This window comes from Henckelia pumila, chromosome 2, assembly GCF_033568475.1.
Source record: "Henckelia pumila isolate YLH828 chromosome 2, ASM3356847v2, whole genome shotgun sequence".
Classification (NCBI taxonomy): domain Eukaryota; kingdom Viridiplantae; phylum Streptophyta; class Magnoliopsida; order Lamiales; family Gesneriaceae; genus Henckelia; species Henckelia pumila.
In genome coordinates, this window is record NC_133121.1 from 25,529,749 (window position 1) to 25,557,651 (window position 27,903).

At 36.2% G+C, this 27,903-nt stretch overlaps 2 protein-coding genes across 3 annotated transcripts; one reads left to right on the plus strand and one right to left on the minus strand.

Moving 5' to 3' along the window:
* The first annotated feature begins 18,758 nt into the window (after nt 1–18,758).
* On the plus strand, nt 18,759–23,057 carry LOC140880275 (TPR repeat-containing thioredoxin TDX). Of its 2 annotated transcripts, none has more exons than XM_073284580.1 (11): nt 18,759–18,952; nt 19,094–19,127; nt 19,628–19,783; nt 19,865–19,952; nt 20,046–20,126; nt 20,230–20,294; nt 20,442–20,582; nt 20,675–20,791; nt 21,512–21,542; nt 21,758–22,082; nt 22,929–23,057. In XM_073284580.1, the coding sequence occupies exons 1-11, from the start codon at nt 18,843–18,845 to the stop codon at nt 22,966–22,968; spliced, it is 1,188 nt and encodes a 395-aa protein (XP_073140681.1). In that variant the 5' UTR covers nt 18,759–18,842; the 3' UTR covers nt 22,969–23,057. The 2 variants fall into 2 exon arrangements, with proteins under 2 accessions (XP_073140681.1, XP_073140680.1); XM_073284579.1 differs by lacking the exon at nt 22,929–23,057 and adding an exon at nt 22,272–22,416.
* On the minus strand, nt 22,416–25,932 carry LOC140880276 (ABC transporter G family member STR-like). The gene is made up of 4 exons (XM_073284581.1): nt 25,312–25,932; nt 24,900–25,079; nt 24,543–24,811; nt 22,416–24,416 (listed from the first exon to the last, which is right to left on the minus strand). Exons 1-4 carry the CDS (start codon nt 25,669–25,671, stop codon nt 22,772–22,774), a joined length of 2,454 nt encoding a protein of 817 aa, XP_073140682.1. The 5' UTR covers nt 25,672–25,932; the 3' UTR covers nt 22,416–22,771.
* Between the last annotated feature and the right edge of the window lie 1,971 nt (nt 25,933–27,903).

Consider the following 27,903-nt stretch of genomic DNA (forward strand, 5'->3'; position numbering starts at 1 on the left):
GAATGACTGCAGATAAAGCATTCGACCGTTTATTCCAGTTTTGGACCCTGGAAGTTGTCTGCAGTGTACGATCCTCATGCAGAATCATCAATGCATTTATGAGCATTAAATGTGCATTCAATGCAGCATCAGAACGTTCAAAATAAAGACGTTGATGATTGACCTATATAAAGGGAAGATTGCTCAAACAACAACAACAAGTGATACGAGACAACGAAGAGAGACAAGCAACTCAGAAAAATTTCAATCACTTGACTAATATCAGAAGTCCTCATCTGATATACTTGAGCACACTTACAAGATCAATCATCTGCTGCTCAAATAAACCCTCGCCTACAGTTCACATATCTGATCGTCAAGGATCATCCTAGGGTTTTCAAGCCTCTCGACCGCTCTGCAGTCTGAGAAGCTCAACTCAACTATACTCAGTGTTGAAGAGACTTGAAGCTGCTCTGAAAGCTTCCACCAGTCTGATAAGAACTGAGAATCTTATCTGTGTAAATCTAGGAGTTTCGGATTAGGCATTGGATAAGTCCTAAGTCTGAAGTGGGTGTATTACAAGACGTTGTAATAACCAAAGTCTTCTAGTGAATTCCTTCCTAAGTGGAAGAAGGGGAGACGTAGAAGGATTAAGCCTTCGAACTTCCATAAAATCGTGCTTTAGCATTTACTGCCATTTATCTTACATCCTGCTCATACATTGCATTATAAACTTTGCATCACTAAAACCTCTGAACTATTTCCGCACTATTTAAGTTGTTCAAAACGTTTTAGAAGTTGAGAAAACTGATTAAGTGAACTAAACCTCACTTGATCATTCTAAAGAAGAAAAAGAAAAGTTTCAGAGTGTATTCACCCCCCCTCTACCCTCTGAACCGATCCCAACAAGTGGTATCAGAGCGGGTTCCTTTCTCAACTGCTGATCTGAAGTTTTCAAATCATGACTTCTTTCAACAGAATTCCTATGTTTTCTAAAGAAGAGTATGATGATTGGAAAATTCGCATGCAGGCACATCTTGCAGCACAGGATGATGACATGCTATATGTCATAACAGACGGTCCTATCAAAATTATGAAGGTCAACCCAGCTCTAGCCGATGGTGCAGGACAAATGATTGAGAAACCAAGAGCTGAGTGGACCACTGAGGACAAAAAGAAGGCCAATCTTGACAATGTGGCCCGGGACATCCTATACAAAACACTGGACAAGAATATGTTCAGCAAAATCAAGTCATGTTCCACAGCAAAGGAGATTTGGGAGAAGCTCACTCAGCTGTGTGAAGGGAATGACCAGACAAAGGAAAACAAGCTCACTCTGGCCATTCAAAAATATGACAACGCCAAAATGAAGCCAGGGGAAACCATGGCTGAATTTGATGAACGGTTCAGTAGTATCATCTGTGATCTTACTGCTCTAGGTAAAACTTATACTAACCGAGAAATTGCTGTGAAGGTTATGAGAGCTCTGCCCAAAGAATGGGAGATCAAGACAGTGGCCATGAGAGAGTCAAAAGACTTGAGCAAGGTTGAACTGCATGATCTCTTTGCTGATCTCAAAGCCTACGAGTTCGAGCTCAACATGAGAACAGAAGATGAACCATCCACATCTCAACCAACCAAGGCCTTAACCTCAACCGTGATACGTCCACCGGTCGAGGAACCTCCAAAGAGATCAGCTGAGCAAATCAGCAATGAAGCCATGACACTCTTTGTCAAGAAATTTGGTAAATTTATGCGTAAAAACAATTCTAAATTTAAAAATTATCATAAATCGGACCATACAAACGATGGTCCTACTTGTTTTAACTGTGGAAAGCCAGGCCATTTCATTGCAGACTGCACCAAGCCTAAGAACAATGATCAGAAGCAATTCTCCGAAAGAAGAAGGGGTAAGGAGGATAAAAGGACGTTTAGAAAAGGAAAAGACCAAAGGGTTCTAGTAGCAGATGAAAGCAAAAGCAAGTGGGCTGAGTCTGACTCTGACAACTCCAATACCGGAAGCTCTTCAGATGACAGCGATGATGAAAAAGTGGAATGCCTTATGGCCGACATCGAAGAAGAAGCTGAGGAGGTATTTGACTTTGGCTCACCTGAATTTACTCACAGTGATTTAGTTACTGCTTTACACGAAATGGCTAATGAATACAAAGCATTATCCAAGGAGTTCGAGGAAGTAAAGGCAGAAAGAGCTAATCTAAAAGATAAGTCAAGCAAATCAAGCTGCATGCAGCAAAAAGAGCTTGATGGTCTTAAGGTCAAGCTAAGTCTGCTGGCTACTGAGAACGACACCTTGAAAAGAGTATTCCAAGCTACCTTGATTGAAAATAAAAAACTACTTGAAACCATTAAGGCTTGGAATAAATCTTCGGTAACCATTGACAAGATTCAAGAAATCCAAAGACCGGTACATGATAAAACCGGTCTAGGGTTTGGAACAAATGAACAGTCTATGGAATCCTGTATTCAGTCAAGCCTGGACAAAGGCAATCTTAACAAAATAAGATTTGTCAGGTCCAGCACGATATATGAACACGATGAGTGCAGCTTTGACAAAAATCAGAAAGTATCGAACGAACGAAGCTCTAAGCATAAAGGGCTGGGATATGTGGATCCCCAGACCTCTAATCAAAGAGGAACTTGTATCAAACCAAAACCTAATGAAAGAAGAAAGGAAAACCAATCTAATTTCAAAAGGCCATGGAATGAGTCTAACTACTCTAAGAAAATATGGTCAAAGGAGAAGCCTTACCAGTACTTTAATTGCAGGCCAGTTCAAAAGAGGTACATGCTAACTGATGAAAATAAAAAAGGCAAGCAGCACACAGCAACCTCACAAGCACACACATTTACTGCCTATCAACCGCACAGATTTCTGGACACACACACGGGCAAACCTGTAAGGGTGTTCCAGGTGTGGGTCCCGAAAGGGCTAATCCGACCTGGACCCTACTAGATATGGGTACCAAAAGTTCTTCACTCTTTGCAGGTACTAAAAGTCCAAACGGGCGAGAAAACCACTTCTATCAAGGACACTACCTGGTATTTAGATAGCGGTTGCTCACGACACATGACAGGGAATCCAGAACTTCTAACAGAAGTGGTGTTGTGCAAAGGACCAAAGATCAGCTTTGGAGACAACTCCAAAGGTAAAACCGTGGGTAAGGGTAAGATCATCCATGGTAACATCATTATTAAAGATGTGTTACTTGTTGACAAACTATGCTATAATTTGATAAGTATTAGTCAACTATGTGACAATGATCATTCGGTCGAGTTTCACAAACACACTTGCCTCATAAAAAATGACAAAGGTGAGACTCTTATGACCGGTGTACGAGACCTAAACACCTACAAGGTAAACTGGTCTTGCTCACATATTTCTTCACCCACTTGTCTTACTGCTCATCATGATAAACATTGGTTGTGGCATAAGCGGTTAAATCATCTAAATTTTAAGTCCATTTTTAACTTGAGGAAGCATGATTTGGTTTCTGGTCTGCCCGAAGGAGATTTTATAAAAGACAAAGTTTGTCCTGCTTGTCAACTAGGAAAGCAGGTGAGAGCAACTTTTAAAAATAAAGGGTGTATGTCTTCTTCCAAATGTTTAGACTTACTTCACATGGACCTATTTGGTCCTATACCAGTAAGAAGCATAGGGGGAATGAGATATGCTCTTGTTGTTATAGATGACTTTTCTCGATTTACTTGGGTCATCTTTCTCTCTTCAAAAGATCAAACTGCACCTCACCTGATTAAGCTTTTTAAACGCTTGCAAAATGAACAATCTACTGTGATAGATAGAATCAGGAGTGATAGAGGGACTGAATTTTTAAACACCACTCTTATGACTTATCTAGATGATCAGGGAATCAAGCATGAGTTGTCAGCTGCTAGATCCCCACAGCAAAATGGGGTGGCTGAAAGAAGGAACCGTACTTTAAAAGAAGCAGCCAGAACTATGATTGCTGATTCAAATGTTTCTCAAAGACTTTGGGCAGAAGCAGTTAACACAGCTTGCTATACTCAAAACAGATCTATGATTAATAAACGATTTAACAAAACTCCATATGAGATCTGGAATGGCACAAAACCTGACATTTCTTATTTCAAAATTTTTGGGTGCAAATGCTTTATCCACAACAATGGCAAAAACCATTTGACAGCCTTCGATGCCAAAGCAGACGAAGGAACTTTTATTGGTTACTCAGCCGTTAGCAGAGCTTATCGAGTGTTCAATCAAAGATCACTAACGGTCGAGGAAACCATTCATGTTGTTTTTGATGAATCTACTCTATGTACAGAACAAACTCAAGGGAGCATAAATGATCTGAGTCACAGACTGGAAAACACAAATCTACAGGAAGAGAATGACAGTGATCTATATCCTCCAAAGAAGGATGATCCAGTTCCCTCTACCGGGTGTGATCAAACAAGGCCAGAAGTGGATCCACCGGTTGATAACAATCCTCCAGCCAATGATGATCCAGTAAACGAGGACGTTCATCAACCAATTGATGACAACCCTTTAGGGAATTATTTTAGGTGGAACAAAGATCATCCACCTGGGTTGGTCATAGGTGACCCTTCTGCTCCTCGAAAAACACGTGGTCAAATGATTAATGAATTCTTGCATGCAGCTTTCATATCTCAGGTAGAGCCCAAGAAAATAGATGAAGCTCTATCAGATGCCAGCTGGATTGAAGCTATGCAAGAAGAGTTGAATCAATTCACCCGCAACAATGTTTGGCATCTAGTTCCTCGACCGAAAAATCAAAATGTGATTGGAACTAGATGGGTGTTTCGTAACAAGCTCGATGAACATGGCACTGTTGTGCGTAACAAAGCTCGACTTGTTGCTCAAGGATTCAGACAAGAAGAAGGCATAGACTTTGAGGAATCTTTCGCGCCAGTTGCAAGACTAGAAGCAATCCGCATCTTTCTTGCTTATGCAGCCTTCAAGAATTTTAAAGTTTATCAAATGGATGTGAAGTCTGCATTCCTCAATGGTCTACTTCAAGAAGAGGTGTACGTTGAACAACCACCAGGTTTTGTCAATCCTACTCATCCTCAATATATCTATAAACTTGACAAAGCTCTCTATGGATTAAAACAAGCACCGCGTGCTTGGTATGACACTTTGCTAAAATTTTTACTGGAACATGATTTCCAAATTGGAACGGTCGATAAGACCCTGTTTAAATTTGTAAAAGGTGATCATGTGTTACTAGTACAAATTTATGTTGATGACATTATATTTGGGTCAACTAACCCCAAGTTGTGCTCAAAGTTCTCTAAACTGATGAAGGAGAAGTTTGAAATGAGCATGATGGGCGAGCTAAACTTCTTTCTTGGACTTCAAGTAAAGCAACTTGAAACTGGAATATTCATCAATCAGTCCAAGTATGCCAAGGAATTGGTAAAGAAGTTTGGAATGGAACAATGCTCAACTGTATCTACCCCCATGAGTACATCAATTAAGCTTGATAAAGATGAAGGGGGAATTCCGGTTGAGGTAACCATGTATCGAGGCCTTATTGGTTCACTGCTCTATTTGACTGCCAGTCGACCGGATATCATGTATTCAGTTTGTTTATGTGCTAGATTTCAAGCCGCACCTAAGCAATCTCATTTCATTGCTACCAAACGAATACTTAAATATATTAAAGGAACTACTAATGTGGGTCTTTGGTATCCCAAAGATTCAAATCTTAATCTTATTGGCTATTCAGATGCAGATTATGCAGGTTGTAGAATTGATCGCAAAAGTACAAGTGGCACATGTCAATTCCTTGGAGATAGACTAATCTCGTGGTCAAGTAAGAAGCAGACATCAATTGCTACCTCGACCGCCGAAGCAGAATACCTTGCTGCTGGCAGCTGTTGTGCTCAAATACTCTGGATTCAACAGCAGCTTAATGATTATGGGATTCGGTCGAGTGAAGCTCCAATCTACTGTGACAATACAAGTGCCATAGCCATCACTCACAATCCAGTGATGCACTCTCGGACAAAGCACATTGATGTCAGGCATCACTTTATCCGAGATCATGTCTTAAAGAAGGAAATTAGGCTGGAATACATCTCTACCGATCAGCAAGCAGCAGACATATTCACCAAGCCTCTACCGGACGCTAAGTTTTCATATTTTCGAAATATTCTTGGCTTAGTAGATTTAAGTTAGTATGCATGTGTTTAGGGGGAATGATTGTCAATATGACATTAATAGATTAGCTGTTACGTTGCCATTAATATTGGCATATCATCCGCCTTTAACTAGTCTCTGACAGGCTTCGTACTAGCAGCTTGGTGCTTTGAACCAAATGACATTAATTGGGCGCCGTGATTATGCTCTTCAAAACTTTTTGAATTTCAAAAATACTTTTCATGACATCACCCTATGGCCCATAGGTTCCTATATATACTTCTTTACACTCGTATATCAATTTTTCACCTTTGCTAAAAACTTTCATATTGTATTAAACGCTCCATCGAATTACTCTCAAGCTTTTGCTTACTCTTTGCTCGAGTTCTTATCTATAGATATCATGTCGATCCAGAAGACTTGCCTCGCCATCAACTTTGATTCCGTTGTTAAGGCAAACAACGCAGGAATAACTGAGGTCTTCACCATGCTTGAAGCCTCTGGACTGAGGAAATTTCTGGAATGCAGCGCCATCTGCGATTTGCCTGTTTTGAAGGAGTTCTTCGCAACCGCTCAAATCGAGCATGGGACTATCAAATGCTTGATCAAGACAGAGGTCTACTCCTTCAATCAGAAGTTCTTCGCCAGCACATTTGATCTGCCCTCCAGGGGTTTGACAAAATGCACGGATCTTCCAGATGGTAACTGCTCTTATTGGTTGAAGGAGTTCTCAACTACTGATGCTCCGATCAAACTGCCGGCCCAGAAGACATCTCTCAAAGCTCCATTCAGGCTACTGACTAATATCGTGGCCAAGAATCTTCTGGCCAAGGCTGGATCTTACGACAAAGTGACGCTGGAGAAATTTCAATACATGGCTTGTATTGCCTCCAAGATCAACATAAACTGGTCAGACATTCTGTTCAATATTCTATGTGAAATGATCAGGGGCAAAGGGCAATCCGAGGGATTTGCTTTGCAAATCTGCCACATCTTGGGCGTCCTTGGAGTGGACTTTTCCAAGACTGAGCCTCTGCATCCCACCAAATGGCTCAACAAGTCTACGATTCTCAAATTCCTGAACAAGAAAGAGACTGCGGTCGACACCTTGCCCTCAACCGCAAAGGTTATTGCTATCCCTCAATCGCTTTCAACGGTTTCGGTCGTGGCCAAACCAGTCCATACCAAAAAGTCTGCCAAGCGTCAACTGATCATCGAATCTGACTCTGAGGATGAATCACGTGAGAATGTTCCACTGATTCAAGCTTTCAGCAGGTCATCCCCTTCGGTCTCCAAAGCAGCTGTGTCATCCACGCCTGCAGGCGAGAAGAAGAGGCAGCACAAGAAGCTAAAGTCTCTTTCTGGACTTGCTCCTACCCTGCCAACGGTCGAGACTACTACCGTTGTTGCTTCTACTGCTCCTCGTCCTACAAAAGGTGTGATAATCCGAGAAGGTGCCTCATCAGCTCCTGAGGTCACTCTAGCTGATCCCAAAGACAAAGGGAAAGGTGTGATGATCTACACACCCAAGGCTCAACCAGCAGCTACGATAGAACTCAATATGATCATCTCTCACGTACTCCGTACTATCAAGCGTCATCTACAACGTTTTGACAGATGGCATCACTCCCGCACTCACTTGACACTCGCTCAAATATTTCCTAAATGGAAATCTCTAAACGTCATTGAGCAGAAGATGCTTCTATTTGCTGATACTGAAGACATCGTGGAGGCTCTGGGAAGAAGACATCTCATAGACTTGAAGCTTCGAGGAAGCCTGCTATCACTGCTAATTAATGAGCGTGTCAAGAATTTCAAATCCAAGAGTCCTACCGCTGCCGATGACTTTGTGATTTTGACTGGACTACAGGATAGTCTACGTCAAATCACTCAACTACTTCAGCACTTCCAAGCTCTCAACAATGTCAAAACACCAGCTTCAGCAGCCTGTTTGCAAGCTTATGTGCTGGAAGCACAAGTGATGATGAAAACCTTTCTCACTCAAGATCAGGGTGAAGAAGACGTCTATGCTCTTCCTTCTTCAGATGGGATTCTGACCGATCTCATCACTGCTGACCTCTTTCAATCATATGCTCTAAGATCGAGTGTAGCAGCATCTTCATCGGTCGACCCCTCCTCAACCGCAGTCCAAGTAGTTACTCCACCGGAAGCAGTTGTGATTGCTCGCTCCTCTCCCGTGACGACCGCTCACACTTCTCCCGGTCATTCACAAGATGTTTTAGAAGTGGCTGCACAAGAGATACCTGTCACCTCTGTGACAGAGGCTCCTTGCAGTAGTGAAGCAACAGTGCCCCCAACGGAGATATCAAGCACTATTGTATCACCTGCATCTCCAGAACAGCAAGTGACTGATGCTGATCCAGCACTTCAACCGTCTCCATCTACTGAAAAGTTTATGGAAGATCTCATTATGGATGAACCAAGTGCTGATCCTGGTACTCCACCAACCATTTTGGCTGCAGTCGAAACTATTACATCTCCAACTGTACCATTATTGGAAGGTCCATCGGGTAGCTCTCCAGCAAGTTCACCCGCACCACATCATCGTGAGTCTAGCCCTGTTTCACCAAGAAATGACTCAGAAGGGCAAATGATTCAGACTGATGATTCTTTAATTGAAGCCATGGCCGCAGCTCTAGATCATACCTTGATAAATCGGCTTCATGAGCTCATGCAAACGGTTAGGTCCTTCTCTCAAGACATAACAAACTCATCCTTATCGGTCGATAATTCGCGCCAGACGATGATTCGGCATTTCGAGACCGTGTCTCGAGACCTCGCTCGTCTGTCCACAGAGATCACTAATCATCATCGCACTCAAATCAACACGCTCTCTACCGTCTCCGAACAAGTTATCCGATCCGAAAATCGCCTTCATAAGCAGTTGAATGATCGGATGGACACTATGCAAGCCACTCTACTTGCTCAAATCGATGCAAAAATAGACACTATGCAAGCCTGCCTTGGCACTCAACTCACTGAGGTCATCCTTCGGCTTAACCAAGGTGATGCCAAAAAGGGGGAAGAAGAGCAACGTAGAGCAGCAGAGGCAAGAAGACGTGAAGAAGAGTCCAGAAGAAAAGAAGAAGCCGACAGAAGAAGAAGAGAAGGCGATAGGTCAGGAGGAGCCAGTTGGTTCAAAAGATGAACAACTTATCTCTTCTTTACTTATCGCAGCCGCATCTTTTTTCTGTAGGTGTAATAAAAATGCTTATTGAACTTAATGAAATTCATTCTCTCAATGAAGTTCATTTTAATGCTTTCATATTGTTCTTGGAGCACTTAAGTTTTGTCATCACCAAAAAGGGGGAAATTGTTGAATCCGATATTTTGGTGATAACAAACAACAACTCATTGTATAGGAATGTGCTGCCAACCATTGTATTTCAGGAACCTACTACAACTTCTAACCGAAAGCTTGTCAACCGCCTTTGCTCTCGACCGGCTGAAGTCACAAGCCTATCAACTGGCTATCAAGACCAGCAGAGGATAAATCTATCTACCGGAAGCTTGTCAACCGCCTTTATCTCTCGACCGGTTGAAGTCACAAGCTTATCGACTGGTTATTCAAACCAGCAGAGGACAAATATCTCTACCGGTAGAATGCCAACTGCCTATCTAGATATCTCGAGACAAGTACCTATGACAAGATGTTCTTTGCAGGATCTTTTATTAAAAGCAGAACCGGCGTTTCAGAAGATTTGTTGACTCCTGCAAATCAAGACAACAGGTTGTACCAAAATGGCAAAAACACAGAATGACTGCAGATAAAGCATTCGACCGTTTATTCCAGTTTTGGACCCTGGAAGTTGTCTGCAGTGTACGATCCTCATGCAGAATCATCAATGCATTTATGAGCATTAAATGTGCATTCAATGCAGCATCAGAACGTTCAAAATAAAGACGTTGATGATTGACCTATATAAAGGGAAGATTGCTCAAACAACAACAACAAGTGATACGAGACAACGAAGAGAGACAAGCAACTCAGAAAAATTTCAATCACTTGACTAATATCAGAAGTCCTCATCTGATATACTTGAGCACACTTACAAGATCAATCATCTGCTGCTCAAATAAACCCTCGCCTACAGTTCACATATCTGATCGTCAAGGATCATCCTAGGGTTTTCAAGCCTCTCGACCGCTCTGCAGTCTGAGAAGCTCAACTCAACTATACTCAGTGTTGAAGAGACTTGAAGCTGCTCTGAAAGCTTCCACCAGTCTGATAAGAACTGAGAATCTTATCTGTGTAAATCTAGGAGTTTCGGATTAGGCATTGGATAAGTCCTAAGTCTGAAGTGGGTGTATTACAAGACGTTGTAATAACCAAAGTCTTCTAGTGAATTCCTTCCTAAGTGGAAGAAGGGGAGACGTAGAAGGATTAAGCCTTCGAACTTCCATAAAATCGTGCTTTAGCATTTACTGCCATTTATCTTACATCCTGCTCATACATTGCATTATAAACTTTGCATCACTAAAACCTCTGAACTATTTCCGCACTATTTAAGTTGTTCAAAACGTTTTAGAAGTTGAGAAAACTGATTAAGTGAACTAAACCTCACTTGATCATTCTAAAGAAGAAAAAGAAAAGTTTCAGAGTGTATTCACCCCCCCTCTACCCTCTGAACCGATCCCAACAGTATATTTTTCTTTCTCATCATTTCTATCTGTTTTGGCAAAGAATAATAAACAAAAGTATGTTCTACTCACTTACCAACAATCAATATACCTCTGTTCTGTCGGAATTTCCTTATCAAAATCTATCAGCTGGTTGATAGGTTTCGAAGTTGGTATTCAATCAATCTGATCCAATATTCATCTGAATCTTTCCGAGATTTGAACAACTGGTCAAGTTCTACGAGCCAACTGTTACCTACAACATCCTATATTCATTTGCTAATATTCTGTTCTATTCAATCAGAGATACATCATTCAGCTGAGCAATACCGTTCTGTTCCGTTTAGTCTGACCATACCATTCTGTCAATCTGGGGTGCTTACATCACCCAAAGAACACTATTCTCTTCGATTCTGGGTGCTTACATCACCCGGGGGAAATCTTATAACAAAACAGTATGAAATTTCAAAAATTTACAAATCAGTAAATTATGCAGTTGAATTTCAAAGATAGATCATGCTCACATGCAATTTATCAAATCATCAAATCATCAAATCAAGTAATGCACAATCATGCAATACGATAAATGAATGTGACTCACTCTACCCCGCTCAACTTCTATCTCAGTCCAAGAACTTACGCTCTGATACCACCTGTTGTGAGAACCTCGGGTTGCTAATCTCATCTTAGGGCAACTAATGATTAATTAAACAATTAATCAAACATTAAAAGAATAATCAAAGGAAGGCATAAATTTTTTTTTTTTTTTGGTCAGGATCGATCCTGGGACTTTAGAAAAGTTTCTGCCCAGAATCATTTTGTTCCAGGATCGATCCTGTGAAATTCCAGGATCGATCCTGGAGCTCTGTTCTGAAAAAAAATAAAGTTTCAGAAGAATTCTGGTGCTGTCAAATTCGTGCACCAACAATCTAATTCACCAAAGATCAATTCAAAACATGGTACATCAATTCTAAAACATGCATAACAACATGTATAAAGTTTCAAACATATAATCATGTGATTCTTATATCAACAAATAACATAAAATGCAAGAAAACTACAAGTTATTCAATCTTCATAAATCAACTTCAGGTTCCAAGTTCTCTTTCTAAGTTGATGCTATCAATCTATTATATATCATCTTCAAACCCGAGTCCACACTTGCTAAGTCTCGCTTCCAAGCTGTCAATGTTCTCTCAACCAAGCTCCTGCCCCACCTGTTGCAATGCACACATACTAAACAAAGCAACAGCCGGATAAACTCTAGTGAAAAACATATTTTCCAGTAAAATCAACTAACATGCAAATCAAGTTATATATCAAACTCATGATATAAATAAAAGACAATGCATGATTAAAAATAGGCTTCTCTCAAGAAATCTCTCGTTTCGTCGGTTGGGATCCCGAGAAGAAGATATCATAACTAACCACCGACTCTCCCGATCGAGGTGGGGTTACTTATCTTTCTTCTCTAGACTTTGAAGCCACCATATATGTAAATCAGATGCTAGGCTAACTCAACCACCCAGGCCATACATATATAATCCCTCAAATCGTCTAATCGAATGTTTCCGTTCATTTCAAAATCAAAGAATAAGTCTTGCAAGATGAATGCAATATATATCATCATAATAGCATTCATTAATATCAAAGACTCATTCCATAATTCATAGAAGAGCATATAAAAGCAAGTAATCAAATAAGTATATGATTTAGGGAACTCGATACAAACCATCTCGAGTTATAATCCCATTCAAGTAGTAGTCCACTTTTACCTTCGTATTTCGTCTGTTCTGAATTCTTCAAATCTGAACTGCAACCTCAAAACATTCACATCAAGCTTTGTTCAATTCATTTTTTTCAGAATCGAGTCAAAATCATCAACATATCTTCAATCAAATTCATTTCAAACCTCAAGCGAACTTCCTCGGTTCACAATCCGACCTCTTGAGTTGATTGAGCTCGTAGCACGTCTGAAATGTAAAGATTACCATGTAACAAAATCAGTATACAATCCCAATATCATTGGCTCAATCGTAGACTATCAGTATGGTTTCAAAACATAACCAAGCATCGTAGCGATTGACAATCGGAAATCGCTATGATATTGAATTCATTTCTAATTTCAACTTAATTCATACGGCTTTTCATATCCGTTCATTATCATTCAACTCTTCATACCAACATCTATAATCATCAACATATCAAAGAACATCTCATCTCGATAATCAGCTATCAAACTAGTCTCAAAACACGAATTGACGGCGTAGCGATTCAAAATCGGTAACCGACTTAATATCGAAACCATTTTCAACTTCAATTATGGCTTCTAATCAACATATCAGCAACACAACATCATATTCCCAGCATATCAGAAGTATACATTCGAGATACATGCTGTGAAAACTCATTGGAATTCATACGACATCAAATAACCGATTCGACATCAATACGGAAATACATAAACCATTAAAAATCAATATTCATGCTCAACATCTGATCTGTCCAATATACTGATTTCGAAATCTATCAGAAACCTCACAATACTTACATCAAATTGAAGTCCTCGTCACAAGGATTCCAGAACATCTTTCGGAATCGAAATCGGACGATCGGATCAAAAGTTACGGCGATTTGAAAATCGAAAATCAAATCAAAGAAAAGTATCTCGGTTCTCTGTTCAGAATTCTCAAACTTTTCTGAAGGAAATATGAATGATACACGTATTCATGCTGATAATTATGATTAAAATCGGATATGTATTGTCTAATTGCAATTTAATCCCTGAAACCTCATAAATTGCGATTCAGTCCTCGGCCTTCGTTTTAATTCAATTTCAATCCTAAATAATTTAAGAATATTAGAATTTAAATCAAAACTCTAAATATTCCCAAATTAAATATACTCGGATTAAAATTAAATAAATTCGGATTAATTAAATAATCCCGGCCTTTTGCATTTAAGCCCTTCAAACTTCGATATTTGCAAAATCAGTCTCTGATCGAATTGTATCTTCAAAATTAATCTTCTTTAATTTTCGAAACATGGAATTTAATCTTAAATTCCATAAATATTCAAATCGAATATTTATTCTTTTAATTTAAAAATTCTCGGAATTTAATTTTCAAAATCCGTAAATTCTCAAATTAAATATTTTCGGCTCGGAAATTAAATCTATCATTTTCATAACTTCTCAAATCAATATTAGCCCATAATATGGAATTTAATTCTCAAATCCCATAATTAATAATTTAATATTTTCGGGTCTTACAAAATGTGTATAATCGTATAATATAATCATGAAATTAGTTGATTGATATGTTACAATATGTATAATCATATAACATAATCATGAAATCAGACGATTAATATGTTACAATATGTATAATCGTATAACATAATAGTGAAATCAGTTAATTCTTATATTAAAATGTGTATAATCATATAACATAATCATGAAATTAGCTGATTGATATGTTACAATATGTATAATCATATAACATAATCGTGAAATTAGTCGATTAATATGTTACAATATGTATAATCATATAACATAATCGTGAAATCAGTTGATTCTTATATTAAAATATGTATAATCATATAAAATAATAGTGAAATCAGTTGATTCTTATATTAAAATGTGTATAATATTATAAGTAACGGATATATATGTTTTAACATATGAATCCACAATTTATAACATATATATCCGTTATTTTCATGATTATATTGTATGATTATACATGTTGTAACATATTAATTGTTGTAACATATTAATCGACTGATTTCACGTTGATTCTTATATTAAAATGTGTATAATCTTATAAGAGAATCATGAAATTAGATGATTGATATGTTACAACATGTATAATCATATAATATAATCGTGAAATCAGTCGATTAATATGTTACAACAATTAATATGTTACAACATGTATAATCATACAACATAATCGTGAAAATAACGGATATATATGTTTTAACATATGAATCCACAATTTATAACATATATATCCATTATTTTCACGATTATGTTGTATGATTATACATGTACATATTAATTGTTGTAACATATTAATCGACTGATTTTATATAAATTGTAGATTCATATGTTAAAATATATATGATTATAGAACATACTTGTCAAATTATGGATTCATGTTTTAAAAACATGTACGATTTATAGAACATATTTGTGAAATTAACGGATTCATATTGTAAAATATATACGATTATATGTTAACATGTTTGTGATATTAGCGGATTCATATGATAAAACAAGTATGAGTTTAAAACATACATGTGAAATTCGCGGATTCATACGTTAACATGTACGAATATAAAACATACTCGTGAAATTAGTGGATAAACTGTTAAAACATGTACAATTATCAATGAACATTGAACAAAATTGTGTAATTACGTGCCAAAATTATGTAATTATCGGTCAAACTTATGAAATTAGTAGATTCATATGTTAAAATATGTATGATTATAGAACAAACTTGTGAAATTAGTGGATCCATATGTTGCAATATGTACGATTATATGCCAACATTGGTCAAAATTATGTAATTATGGATCAAAATTATGTAAATATTGGTCAAACTTGTGAAATTAGAAGAGAAAAAATTATTTGACTACCTAATTTTTTTGACAAACAAACCAGTTAAAATTAGAAATAAATGCGTTACAAATAAACATGTATTATGGAATTGATAATCAGCCTAGTCCATTATGTTTCGCATCCTGAATTTAATGAAACCAGATTTTTCTACACATGTATTTTCCGCGGCGTGCTTATCTTCTTTCCGCAGCGCGCCAGCAGGCTGCGCAAAGAAACTTCTTGCAGCGCTCTGCGGAAACGTTAATTTTGTCTGACCCACATACTTATGTTTGGGTCCGACAAATTTTGGTCAGACCCAAACATGCACGTGTTTGGGTCTGACCAAAATTTATCAGACCCAAACATGTGCTTGCCAAAGTGGTCAAACCCAAGCTTGGGTCTGACCACGCTTGGGTCTTACCAACTTGGCAGACCCAAGCTTGGGTCTGACCACGGACTGCCAAGCACTTGGGTCTGCCAAGCACGTGCCAGACCCAAGTGCTTGGGTCGACCCATACAAGTATTTGGGTCTGCACCGTGCTTGCTGGGTCAGTGCCAGACCCAAGTTCTTGGGTCGACCAAGCGTGGGTCAGACCCAAGTGTTTGGGTCTGCACCGTGCTTTGGAAGCTTGGGTCTGACCCAGCAAGCACGAGCTTGGCAGACCCAAGCTTGGGTCTTCCCAGTTCGATTTTTTTTGGTATTTTAAATAAATAATTTGAAAATATATACCAGATTGTTGTTCATTTTGCTGAAAAAGATTTGAGAAGAATAATAAAGTTTTTTTTTAAAAGAAGAGAAGGGTGAGACAAGATCTGAAAAAGATAAAGAAAATGAGGAAAGGAGAGGAGTGTTTGAGAGAGGATAGTCGCGATAAGAGTAATATAAAGATTTAGGGTTAATTAATGTTTTAAAATATATAATGATATAGATATGTATTTAAACGCAAGGACAATATTGTAAATTGAGAATTGAATCCTTTTTCTTAAACAAGAACCAATAAAGTGCTCAATCGAAAATTCATAGTAAAATTTTTTAACCCATTTATTGGCTCTTTTAATTGAATAATAATAATAATAATAATAATAATAATAATAATAATAATAATAATAATATTATTATTATTATTATTATTATTATTATTATTATTATTATTATTATTATTAGTTTTTATTTTTTGAATCTTATTTTTATATTGGTTGATATTTTGATTGCCCAATTTTTTTTTTATTATTATTATGTATTATTAATATCAATATTATTATAATTAAAATTATATTTAATAGCCGCAAAATTGACAAAGTTTGACAAAATTTTGATATTCAATGTTTTGCCCTTATTTTTTCATATATTTACCAAAACATATATTAAAAAAATCTAATTATTGAAAGATGTTAATGACATATCACAATTCTAAACATTGGCTCTTTACCAAAAATATATTGAAAACCTAACCATTGAAGGATATTAACGATAATGATAATAATAATAGAATAATAGATTATTATTATTATTGTTATTATTATTAATTTTTAAATCTAATCATTGAAGGACATATAATAATTCTAAACATTGTCTCCTTTATATTATTATTACTATTATTATTATTATTATTATTATTATTATTAAAATTATTATTATTATTATTATTATTAATTATTAATTTTAATATTATTATAATTAAAATTAAATTTAATAGCCGCAAAAGTTGACCAAATTTGACAAAATTTTGATATTCAATGTTTTTTATATTCAATGTTTTGCACTTATATTTCCATATATTTACCAAACGCTTATCGAGAAATCTAAAAAATGAAGGGTATTAATTTATTAATATTATTTTTAATATTATTATAATTAAAATTACATTTAATAGCCGCAAGAGTTGACCAAGTTTGACAAAATTTTGATATTCAATGTTTTTTATATTCAACGTTTTGCCCTTATATTTCCATATATTTATCAAACACTTATTGAGAAATCTAAATATTGAAGGGTATTAATAACATATCACAATTTTAAACATTAGCTTTTTTATATAGATAATAGATTCAATGTTTTGCCCTTATTTTTTCATATATTTACCAAAACATATATTAAAAAATCTAATCATTGAAAGATGTTAATTACATATCACAATTCTAAACATTGGCTCTTTACCAAAAATATATTGAAAAACATAACCATTGAAGGATATTAACGATAATGATAATAATAATAGAATAATAGATTAATATTATTATTGTTATTATTATTAATTTTTAAATCTAATCATTGAAGGACATATAATAATTCTAAACATTGTCTCTTTTATATTATTTTATTATTATTATTATTATTATTAAAATTATTGTTATTATTATTATTAATTATTAATTTTAATATTATTATAATTAAAATTACATTTAATAGCCCAAAAGTTGACCAAATTTAACAAAATTTTGTTATTCAATGTTTTTGATATTCAATGTTTTGCACTTATATTTCCATATATTTACCAAACTCTTATCGAGAAATATAAACAATGAAGGGTATTAATTTATTAATATTATTATTAATTTTAATATTATTAAAATTAAAGTTACATTTAATAGCCGCAAAAGTTGACCAAGTTTGACAAAATTTTGATATTCAATATTTTTTATATTCAACGTTTTGCCCTTATATTTTCATATATTTACCAAACACTTATTGAGAAATCTAAACATTGAAGGGTATTAATGACATATCACAATTCTAACGTTTTGCCCTTATATTTCCATATATTTACCAAACACTTATTGAGAAATCTAAACATTGAAGGGTATTAATGACATATCACAATTCTAAACATTGGCTCTTTTATATAGATAATAGATAATAGATTATTATTATTATTGTTATTATTAAAATTTAATAGCCGCAAAAGTTGACCAAATTTGACAAAATTTTGATATTCAATATTTTTTATATTCAATGTTTTGCACTTATATTTTTATATATTTATCAAACGCTTATCGAGAAATCTAAACAATGAAGGCTATTAATTTATTAATATTATTATAATTAAAGTTACATTTAATAGCCGCAAAAGTTGACCAAGTTTGACAAAATTTTGATATTCAATGTTTTTTATATTCAACGTTTTGCCTTTATATTTCTATATATTTACCAAACACTTATTGAGAAATCTAAACATTGAAGGGTATTAATGACATATCACAATTCTAACGTTTTGCCCTTATATTTCCATATATTTACCAAACACTTATTAAGATATTTAAATATTGAAGGATATTAATGACTTATCACAATTTTAAATATTGGCTCTCTTTTATATAGATAGATAATAGATAATAGATAATAGATAGATAATAGATAAAACAGGAATGACTCCTTTTCCCCAATTTTCCCTATACTTTTAAACCCCAAGAAGTTGCGACTGAGGTTGTCTGCAGCAAAAAGCACGCTGAAAAATGGATGCCAAGAAGATTGAAGAACTGAAGCAATTTGTTGCCAGTTGCAAACAAAACCCTTCAATTTTACGCAATCCATCGCTCGTTTTCTTCAAGAATTTTCTCAAGAGGTTCTCAATTTTTATTTTTGTTTTCTGAAATCAAATTATGTCTGCTTTTGTCCGCTTGTGATGTGGCTTTGTTGTAAACTATGGCATGAAATCAAAGTGTTTTGCGTAACTTTTTTTTTTTTTTTTCCTTTACACTTCCAGCCTTGGTGCTCAAATTCCACCATATACGAACTCGGTAAGTTCCTCTGAAAGTGAAATAGCCTTTGCCTCTTGTTTGAGCAAGCTTTATTTGGTGTATGATTAATCTTTACTTTTTTTCTGTATACTTTTTGTAAATTTATTTCGTCGAAAGGTAGGAATTTTCTAGTGGGTTGTTGGTTCTAAGACGTATATTTTACTCTTGGGCTCTAGGGGATGGAGGCTTAATATATAGGTATAGATGATGTCTAAATTACTTTATTGATTTATCACGGATAGTGTAGAACTCTCATTTTAATGTTTTATTCGCAAATTGATTAAACAGAGTTCTTCTATATAATGAAATAAAAAAAGGACTCGGAGTAACAATGAGTCTTGATAAACTTAGTTAATCTAGTATTCAAAATCCCATGAGATCCTTGCTTAGGAAATTGTGTTGGTGTGGTTCTTTAATTGATTGTGATTTGTGGTTTCGAGTTTCAACCACCCAAAGATTATGGATTTTATGGTTTTACTGTTTGTGAAAATTTTACACAGGGTAAAAATGACGGTGACCATTTGCATGAGGAATATTTTGACTCTGAAAAGCCCGATGCATCAAGGGATCACAAATTGGATGAGGACATTATCGAATCTGATGTTGAGTTGGATAATTCTGATGTTGTGGAGCCTGATAATGATCCTCTTGAGAAGGTGTGTTACAGGACAAGATGATGAGAAATGTGTCTTTGTATTTCTAGAGTGAAAATAAATGCCTTAAACTTGTAATTGCAGATGGGAGACCCATCAGTTGAAGTAACTGAAGAAAATCAAGAAGCTGCTCAAGCATCCAAAGCTAAAGCAATGGAAGCAATCTCTGAAGGTTTGAACTTTTTAGAAGTTTCTGGTACCTGACACACACTTGTTTTTTCCTTTCTGGAGGAAATTTATATGCCTTCATTACTTGAAAAGCCAGGTAATTTAGATGGAGCAATAAATCATCTCACCGAAGCAATTGTATTGAATCCGAAGTCTGCAATACTATATGCAAATAGAGGTAACCTTTTATACGATAATCACTTCAATAAATGTAAAGATCATCCACTGTTAGTGCTTACTGTATTTTCATTCTGGTATTCATCTGAAAAGAATTTATGCAGCTAGCGTCTTTGTCAATCTGAAGAAACCAAATGCTGCTATCCGAGATGCTGATGCAGCTTTACTGGTATATCTTTTGCACTACTCCTCCACATGCTTTGAGTCTGATCAGACTCATAAGCATGATTTCTGAAAGTACATTTCATGTGTGTTTTAGTCCCTTTGAAGTTTGAACTGGAAATGACGATCAATCATTTGTATAATTTCATGTTAGATCTACCCTGATTCTGCAAAGGGTTACAAAGCACGAGGAGCTGCAAGGGCTATGCTAGGCTTATGGGAAGAGGCAGCTAGGGATTTGCATGTAGCATCGAAGTTAGATTTCGACGAGGAGATTGGTGTTATGCTCAAAAAGGTAATTTTCATCAGAATCACTATTATAAAAGGTTCGACTTTTTCAGTGTTAGAAGTAGCATACCTTAAAAGATGTTGCTTCGAAGTTTTCAGGTTGAACCCAATTCAAAAAAGATTGAAGAGCATCGCAGAAAATATGAACGTCTACGAAAAGAAAAGGAGTGGAGAAAAATTGAGCTTGAAAGGAAGAGGCGTCAAGCACAAGCCGAGGTATTTTCTGTCTCTGGGGTTCACTTTATTTTTTTATGTAGTGTTTGATGAGTTATCCTTGCAATGGGTGCATTCCTGTTATAAGCCCAATTTATTTGCGTTTAGAAAGTCAATAAAGGCCTTCTATATGACAAGAATATGCTAGAAGGATTTGTGAGAAAAGGAGAAAGGATCCGTACATGGGAAGAAAGCATATAAATATAGCGAGTCTGCTAGAGGGATTGTTGAGCATAATTTTTTCTGTTATTACTCGTTTGTGCTAGGTAAAGGAATTAATTACTTCTTTCCTTGTAAGGAATATTCACCTTGGATGAGACGATGCACAGGTGGTATTTCCTGAAATAACTTACCTCCAAATAGTATTTCACTGTTGGAATTTTGTGACCGATTCTTGTTCTGTCACTTGTTTTTGTGTTGCTGGATATTTGATTTTAACAATTTTCTTTCAGCACATCGGTATGCTTTTTTAATTGTTGATGAATTAACTGTGCAAGAAGTGAATCCCCTTTGAACCTTTTGGGTTACTTGTCGTATAGAATTGAGTGGTGCATATGACCTTCATTCTTTGTTCATTGGAAGTTAATCAAATTTCAGGTGTATGAATTAGTCGCTTTTTATAGGCTACCAAACTTAATTTGCATATGGTTCTAGCGTTTATTTGTTATTGTGAGTGCTTCTAATTCGCATTTGACCAGCAACTTTCCTTGGATAATCCTGCAGGACGCTGAAGCTGCTTCTGTTTTAAAAGATGGTATGTTTATCGACAGTTGTATATTTTTATAGCAAGTTACTATGGTATAATCCATGGAAGAGCATCCTTCGGTCTCATATTAATTGTCCTGATTTTCATCCCGTTGCTCAGAAATTATTTGTGCCCTGTGATTTTGTCCAAATTTTTAGGACGCAAATTGAGGAAAAATTTTGTTTTGGAAGTGTTTAGATAAACTGGGTCCGTTCTGTTCACAGGACAGGTGATAGGAATTCATTCCGCTAGTGAGTTGAAAATCAAATTAAATGCGGCATCAAGGACATCTCGGCTTGCAATCGTTTATTACACTGCAACATGGTGTGGTCCCTGTCGTATCATTTCTCCAGTTTATGCTAGCTTGGCTGAGAAACATCCTAAGGTCGTATTTTTTAAAGTTAATATTGACGAGGTAAGGGATGCTGCTGCAGAAGCTAATGTTAGCAGCGTCCCATGCTTCTTCTTTATGAAAAATGGTGAAGAGGTTGATAAAATCGTTGGTGCTGACAAAAACTCCCTTGAAAAGAAGATTGCTCAGCATTCCAAGTAATTTTGTTTGTCAAGTTGTCTTTTAAGAGCGATGTTCAAATAAATGACTGTTTGCTGTCATTTATACCATTTAAGCTACCTTACAGTTCTTTGCCAGGCGATGGGTTCTAAACCCAGCACATGCTTACTATAATCAGTGTCTTGCAAGATTAAAAGTGTTGTAACCTTTGATCTGTTGACATTCAGGTTAATTGGGTCTGATGGTAGTAACATGGTGCTGTGTTTGTTGCGGGTTCATGACATGCATTCTACAGTGTTATCTAATTATGCCCCACAAACAAAAACTATTATTTTTGCAGCCGAGAGTGAATAAAGTGCTGGATTTTTCTGACTTCGTTCCTTTTGCAGCCGAGAGTGAATAAAGTGCTGGATTTTTCTGACTTCGTTCCATGGATATGTCCGTATTATTCTTATTGTTTGTTTTCATGTTAGATCTTTGCATGATTAACATTCTTAAATCAGTCAAAAAGAAAAAGAAAAAGAAAAAGAAAAAGAAAAATATGAATCAAATGATTAAAGGGTAACATATATCAAATATTACAGAGCCTGAATTCATTCATTTTGGATGCTAGAAAACTCGATAGAACTGAATGCTACCCCTGTTTCAGTGTGACCAGCTGCCTTCCATTTCAGAAAGCTGTCAAACTCAAGGAAAGATGATAACAATAAACTTTAACACCTGGCCTTCATTTTCTAACATTCTTAGAATAAAACCTGAGAACCACATAGAAGAAGAACCGATAAAGAACACCCCATGCCAGCAGAATGCCTATGTCAATCCAAATATTCTCGATCTTATGAATATCCATTGTGAATAAGATGTCTTCACCAATTAAATTGCAGTTGGAAGGCAAAGGTTGTGATATGTTGTGCAGTTCACTGAGCTTTATCTCTCCCAAGGGACCTGGCGAAAGTTCATTTTTGTTTCCGTGGTAACAATGTGCACCTTTGAATTCATTTATCATCAATGCTTCAAATGGGTACTTGAGTGCAGATATATAATGAAGCCATTTCCAATATTTGGGAATTTGGGAAGGCTTCAAGAAGAACCCACAAGTTAAGAAGAACAGAGCTGTTGTGGCTATCACTACCGCGTAGCCGGTGATGTAACTTGGAACCATTGCACTCACCAGCATCACATAGGCATTGGTGGTTATCAGTGAGGCATAGAGGGTCAGCCAGAAGTAGAGGATGCTGCTATTTAAATGAAGCATGAATTTAGTGATTGCAGCATATGTGAATCCCTGGATTGCGAAAAATGGGAGGTAGACTACAAGGGAGGAGATAACATAAGAGGAAGCTCGATAAGAATTGTGGGATGTTTCTCGGATGAAGATGAACCTTTCTTCAATGAAAGTTGGGACGGCATCGTTGGAAGAGAAGAAGATGAGGCAGACTGCAAAGATGTAAAAATTGAGAAGCTTTTTTATGGATTTGAAGTCATGTTCGTGGAGATTCTTGAAGAGGGTTGAATGTACCAGAGCCATCACTGTCAGGACAATCTCACGGGACAAGAAGAGTTCTGGGGTCCGAATCACGTTCAAGGTAGTTCTCCAAGATAAGACCGCCACCTCGCGGAGCCAGGGGTTGGCAAATTTGTGCCTGTGCTCAGGCTCATCAAGTACTTCTTCTGCCATGTCAAATTCTTCATAAGAAGGAGCATATGAATCAGGTTGAGGCGTAAAGACCACCGGTGGCAATCTATGTGAAGGGTTTTGATTGGGCATTTGATAATGGCTTGAAATGTGACTTCTTGAAATTGAATGTGGTGTTTTTCCTGGAGTTTGTCCTGGCGTACGCGAAGGAGTCCATGTTGGAGGGCGGTGTGGGGTTCCTGTTACACCTTGGTAGATCCAGGTTGAGAAATCTTTGTAAAAATGGGAAGCCAACCGAGGATTATAGATTCCACTCTGCATGCTTATAGGCGTATGAGAAGTCCTGCGTTTTCGTTCAAGGGAAGCGTTGAATTCGTCGTCGTCGTCGTCATTGTTGTCGAATTGCCCTGAAAAAGCACGAGACTCCATGTTTGCGGTCGAAAATTGGCTGCTACGGAGACTTATGTGCTTGGACCAGGGACTCTTTCCATGAGGAGTCATAGGAGTTTTGGGCCTTTTTGGTGTTTTAGGAATCGGTGTTCTGGCAACTTGATCTGGTTTGATCCCATCGCGTTGATACAGCACAAGAGGATCAAGTCCAACAGTTGAGCCATCATATTCTTTGATCACATCTAGGAGGTATTCTAAACTGTTTTCACCATCAGGAACTGGCCTTTGGAATCCAGAAAGATATGTAGGAAGATCAGTTGGAGTTCCCATGTATATCAGTCTCCCCCTGTACTTAAAAAAAAAAAAAAAATTGGTCACCTTACCCAAGATATGTAGAATTCTCGTGAATGGATTCACCAGAGTTCCCTATAATGTGATGAATCATCAAGCCAATTGGGAGAGGCACACATACCTTGCAAGGACCGTGATATGGTCAAGGAGCGTTTGAATTCTGAATGAAGGCTGGTGGATTGTCATGAGGACTATGCTGCCACCCCTTGCAATGTCCTTCACCTTTTCAACAACGCTGAAAGCACTTGTGGAATCAAGGCCTGAAGTTGGCTCATCAAGGAACAAGAGAGATGGCTTGTGGATTATGTCAATTCCAATGGAGACTCTTCGCTTTTCTCCACCCGATACTCCTCTTTTACCCTCATTGCCAATGTATGTATGCATTGCACTCTGCAAAATCGTACGTGTTTTCAAGAAACCGAAAGAGGGGGAGGCCGGGAGGGAGAATGGAAGGACTTTCAAGAGAGCTTAGCCATACCGTCAAGCCAAGTTGTTCGAGGAGCTCAATGACTCTCTTCTTCTTTTCAGAAGTGGAGATTGTTGGAGGAAGCCTTACTTCAGCCGCAAACATAAAGGTCTCGAAAACTGTCAACATGGGGAAGAGCTGATCATCTTGCATCACATAAGATGAAATCATCTTCATGTAGCTGGCTGTCACCTGAAAAATGAACCATTATTCACATGCAAGTAGGAACCTTTTTTGAGCTGTGAATAAGGATTTGGACGAGGTTTGAATCCTTGTCGTTCTCCACATTTGGGAGACTGCGTGCCACTTGGTCAAGAGGCCATTGACAAGAACCTTTTTTCTTGATTTTTTTTTACAATTTTTGCATTCATTTTCATCAACGGCTACTGTAAATGCTTGATTAATATGATACAGAGCAACGTACTTGTTTACCATCTATTCTGACAGAACCTTCAAGACTTCCCTGAGCAATCCGGCCAGCCAAAGCATCGAGAAAAGTAGACTTGCCGGCACCACTGGGCCCCATGATGGCCAATATTTCACCTCTTGCAGCCTGCCCAGAAATGTCATTAAGAAGATAAGTTTCCTTATTGATCCACATGTCGTCTTTTTTTATTTTCTTCAACACACTGTAAGACAAGTTCTTGAACTCGAGACCATGTCCGGGAAGCAGCTTTTTAGGCTGCCTAGCCATGTTTTTCCCCCCTTGCTTACTCGGGTCCATATCCAGCAGACTCTCTAGGTTCCTATTCTTCCCCTTACCGTCACGCGAAACTTTTGCCATTCTCTCTTTCTTTCTGATTCTCGAAGCTACACTTTCTTTGGAACTGGAATTAGATACGTAGGAACATATATAAATTAAGTAGATAAAAGGGCATAAAATCGTGACGGTTAAAATGAAGGAAAAGGTACTGTGCAAGGCTGTAGCATTCTGTCTTTGTACTTGTCGTTGTTTAACTTTGATATCCCCGCAGAATAGAACTTTGAGTCATTTGGCCATGAAAAAAGAGACAAATTTCTGTCTTCTTTGAATTGTTTTGTTGTGATTCATTGTTCCAGATCAACAACAATATTTGTTCAATTCTAGTCATTGGTTAATCTTTTCTTTTTTATTACGTTGATCATGTTAGATACCCTCCTCCGTCTGAGGTAATATTGTTTCTTCTTTCAATCGCCATTAAAGCTCCCCATTATGTTCTATTACTTCTGATGAATTATAAAAAAAATTTAGTTTCCAAGTCATATTGACCTATAATTGTCCGAATCTATTAGGAAACCTTTTGATGTTTCATGCAACTATAGATTTAAAATAAAACACAATTAATCAGTTGTTCTGCTATGATATTTTGTTTACATGTCATTGAAAATTTTATAAGTGATTCAATATACAATGTTATTTACGAAGTGTTTGCAATCACTAAGAAAAAATGATTGTTAGATTTTGGCTTTAAAAATTCACTCTTGTGTGTTTCTTAAATCCAAATTATGTGTTAAGCTTATGTTTAACCTAATTAAAATTCAAAAGCTAGCCAATATATGGTGATTATGATTCTTCAAAAATGATTCTAATAAAAAAAAAATCAATATTCAAATATCTTCTAATAACTTATTTATCAAATACTGTCCAAATTTAATTTTTAGATTTTCACATTTATTTTTAAGCAATACAAATTTTTATTTTTTTTTAATTTTTTATAATCTATAAATATAATATCTTCTACAAAAATATAATATTTTGCAAAAACTCTCTTAATGTATATCGATTCTATGTTATATGTCCAAGTCGCTATAAACTTGTGGATTATCATAGGTAAATGAACATAGACTAGATGAAAAGTCAGTGCTATAAACGTGAGAACATAAGACACTGTTTGGTTTATGGATTGGATGATGATGGATTAATAATATAAAGATTTTAAATCAATATACTTGGATTAGATAATGGTGCATGACACTAATTCTTGAAAAAACTTAAATCAATCATTGAACAAAACAATTATTATTAATCAATCAACGTGTAATCATTCACACCAAACGATGTCGGGTATAATCTATGTCAATACTTATTTTTTGTGAATTGATAATTTGCCCGCTAATGATTATAATAAACTTCTCCCAACTTAAAAAATAAATAAAAAGCATATTATCAGCTACATAATCAATTTGTACCCCTGTCACAACATCCGATTGGTCCATTATTTTTTTAAGAGATATCTAACTTCTGCATTCATTCAACTTCAGTGTTCAATAACACTTTGATTCATTCACATCTAATATCAATCTCATCCAAAACTGCATGAAGTGCCGATGAAGATTAAATGGGCTAAGGGACATATTTTTGGGGCAATAAAATGAGTTAGTTTAAGTAATTTATATATACTAAGAAATTACACGTGGATTGCACATGATTTCCAAATGAATATTGGTGAAGTTAATTTTGTATTACCGAGTTGAACTTAAATTATAGAAGAAATTAATTTTTAGAAGACGATGAGACAGTGATATATAATTAGTGATTGAAAAATAAATGCTTTTAAAATATATACATGAATATCATATCAATTTATAAATAAAAAGTAATTTAGGACATGAATAAAAAATCAATAAAAAAACTTAGTGTAAAATTTTATGATGTGTTTGGAAAAAAAACGCAATAGGAAATCATAGTGCACGATTTTACGAGGAATTCAAACTTTTTTTGCTTGATCTTGACGGATACCACTTTTTTGGATCATTTTCTGACTTGACTTGCCTCTTTTTCTTTGTGACAGAAGAAATATCGTCATCATCTTCAATAAGGATTTGTGTAATTCCTTTGGCATCATATCATTGACTTTATTTTTGGTTGTTTTGGTTTGAGAATTGGAAGTAGGACTTTGTTTGGTGGTTTTCCTCTTGATAAAAGTAGCAAGTTTGTCATCATCTTCAATTTGAATATGTGTGATGGCATGGTCATCTTTCATTTTGTGAGTCTCAATTGTTTTCTTGCTCCGAGATTTGGTGGTGCTACCTCGTT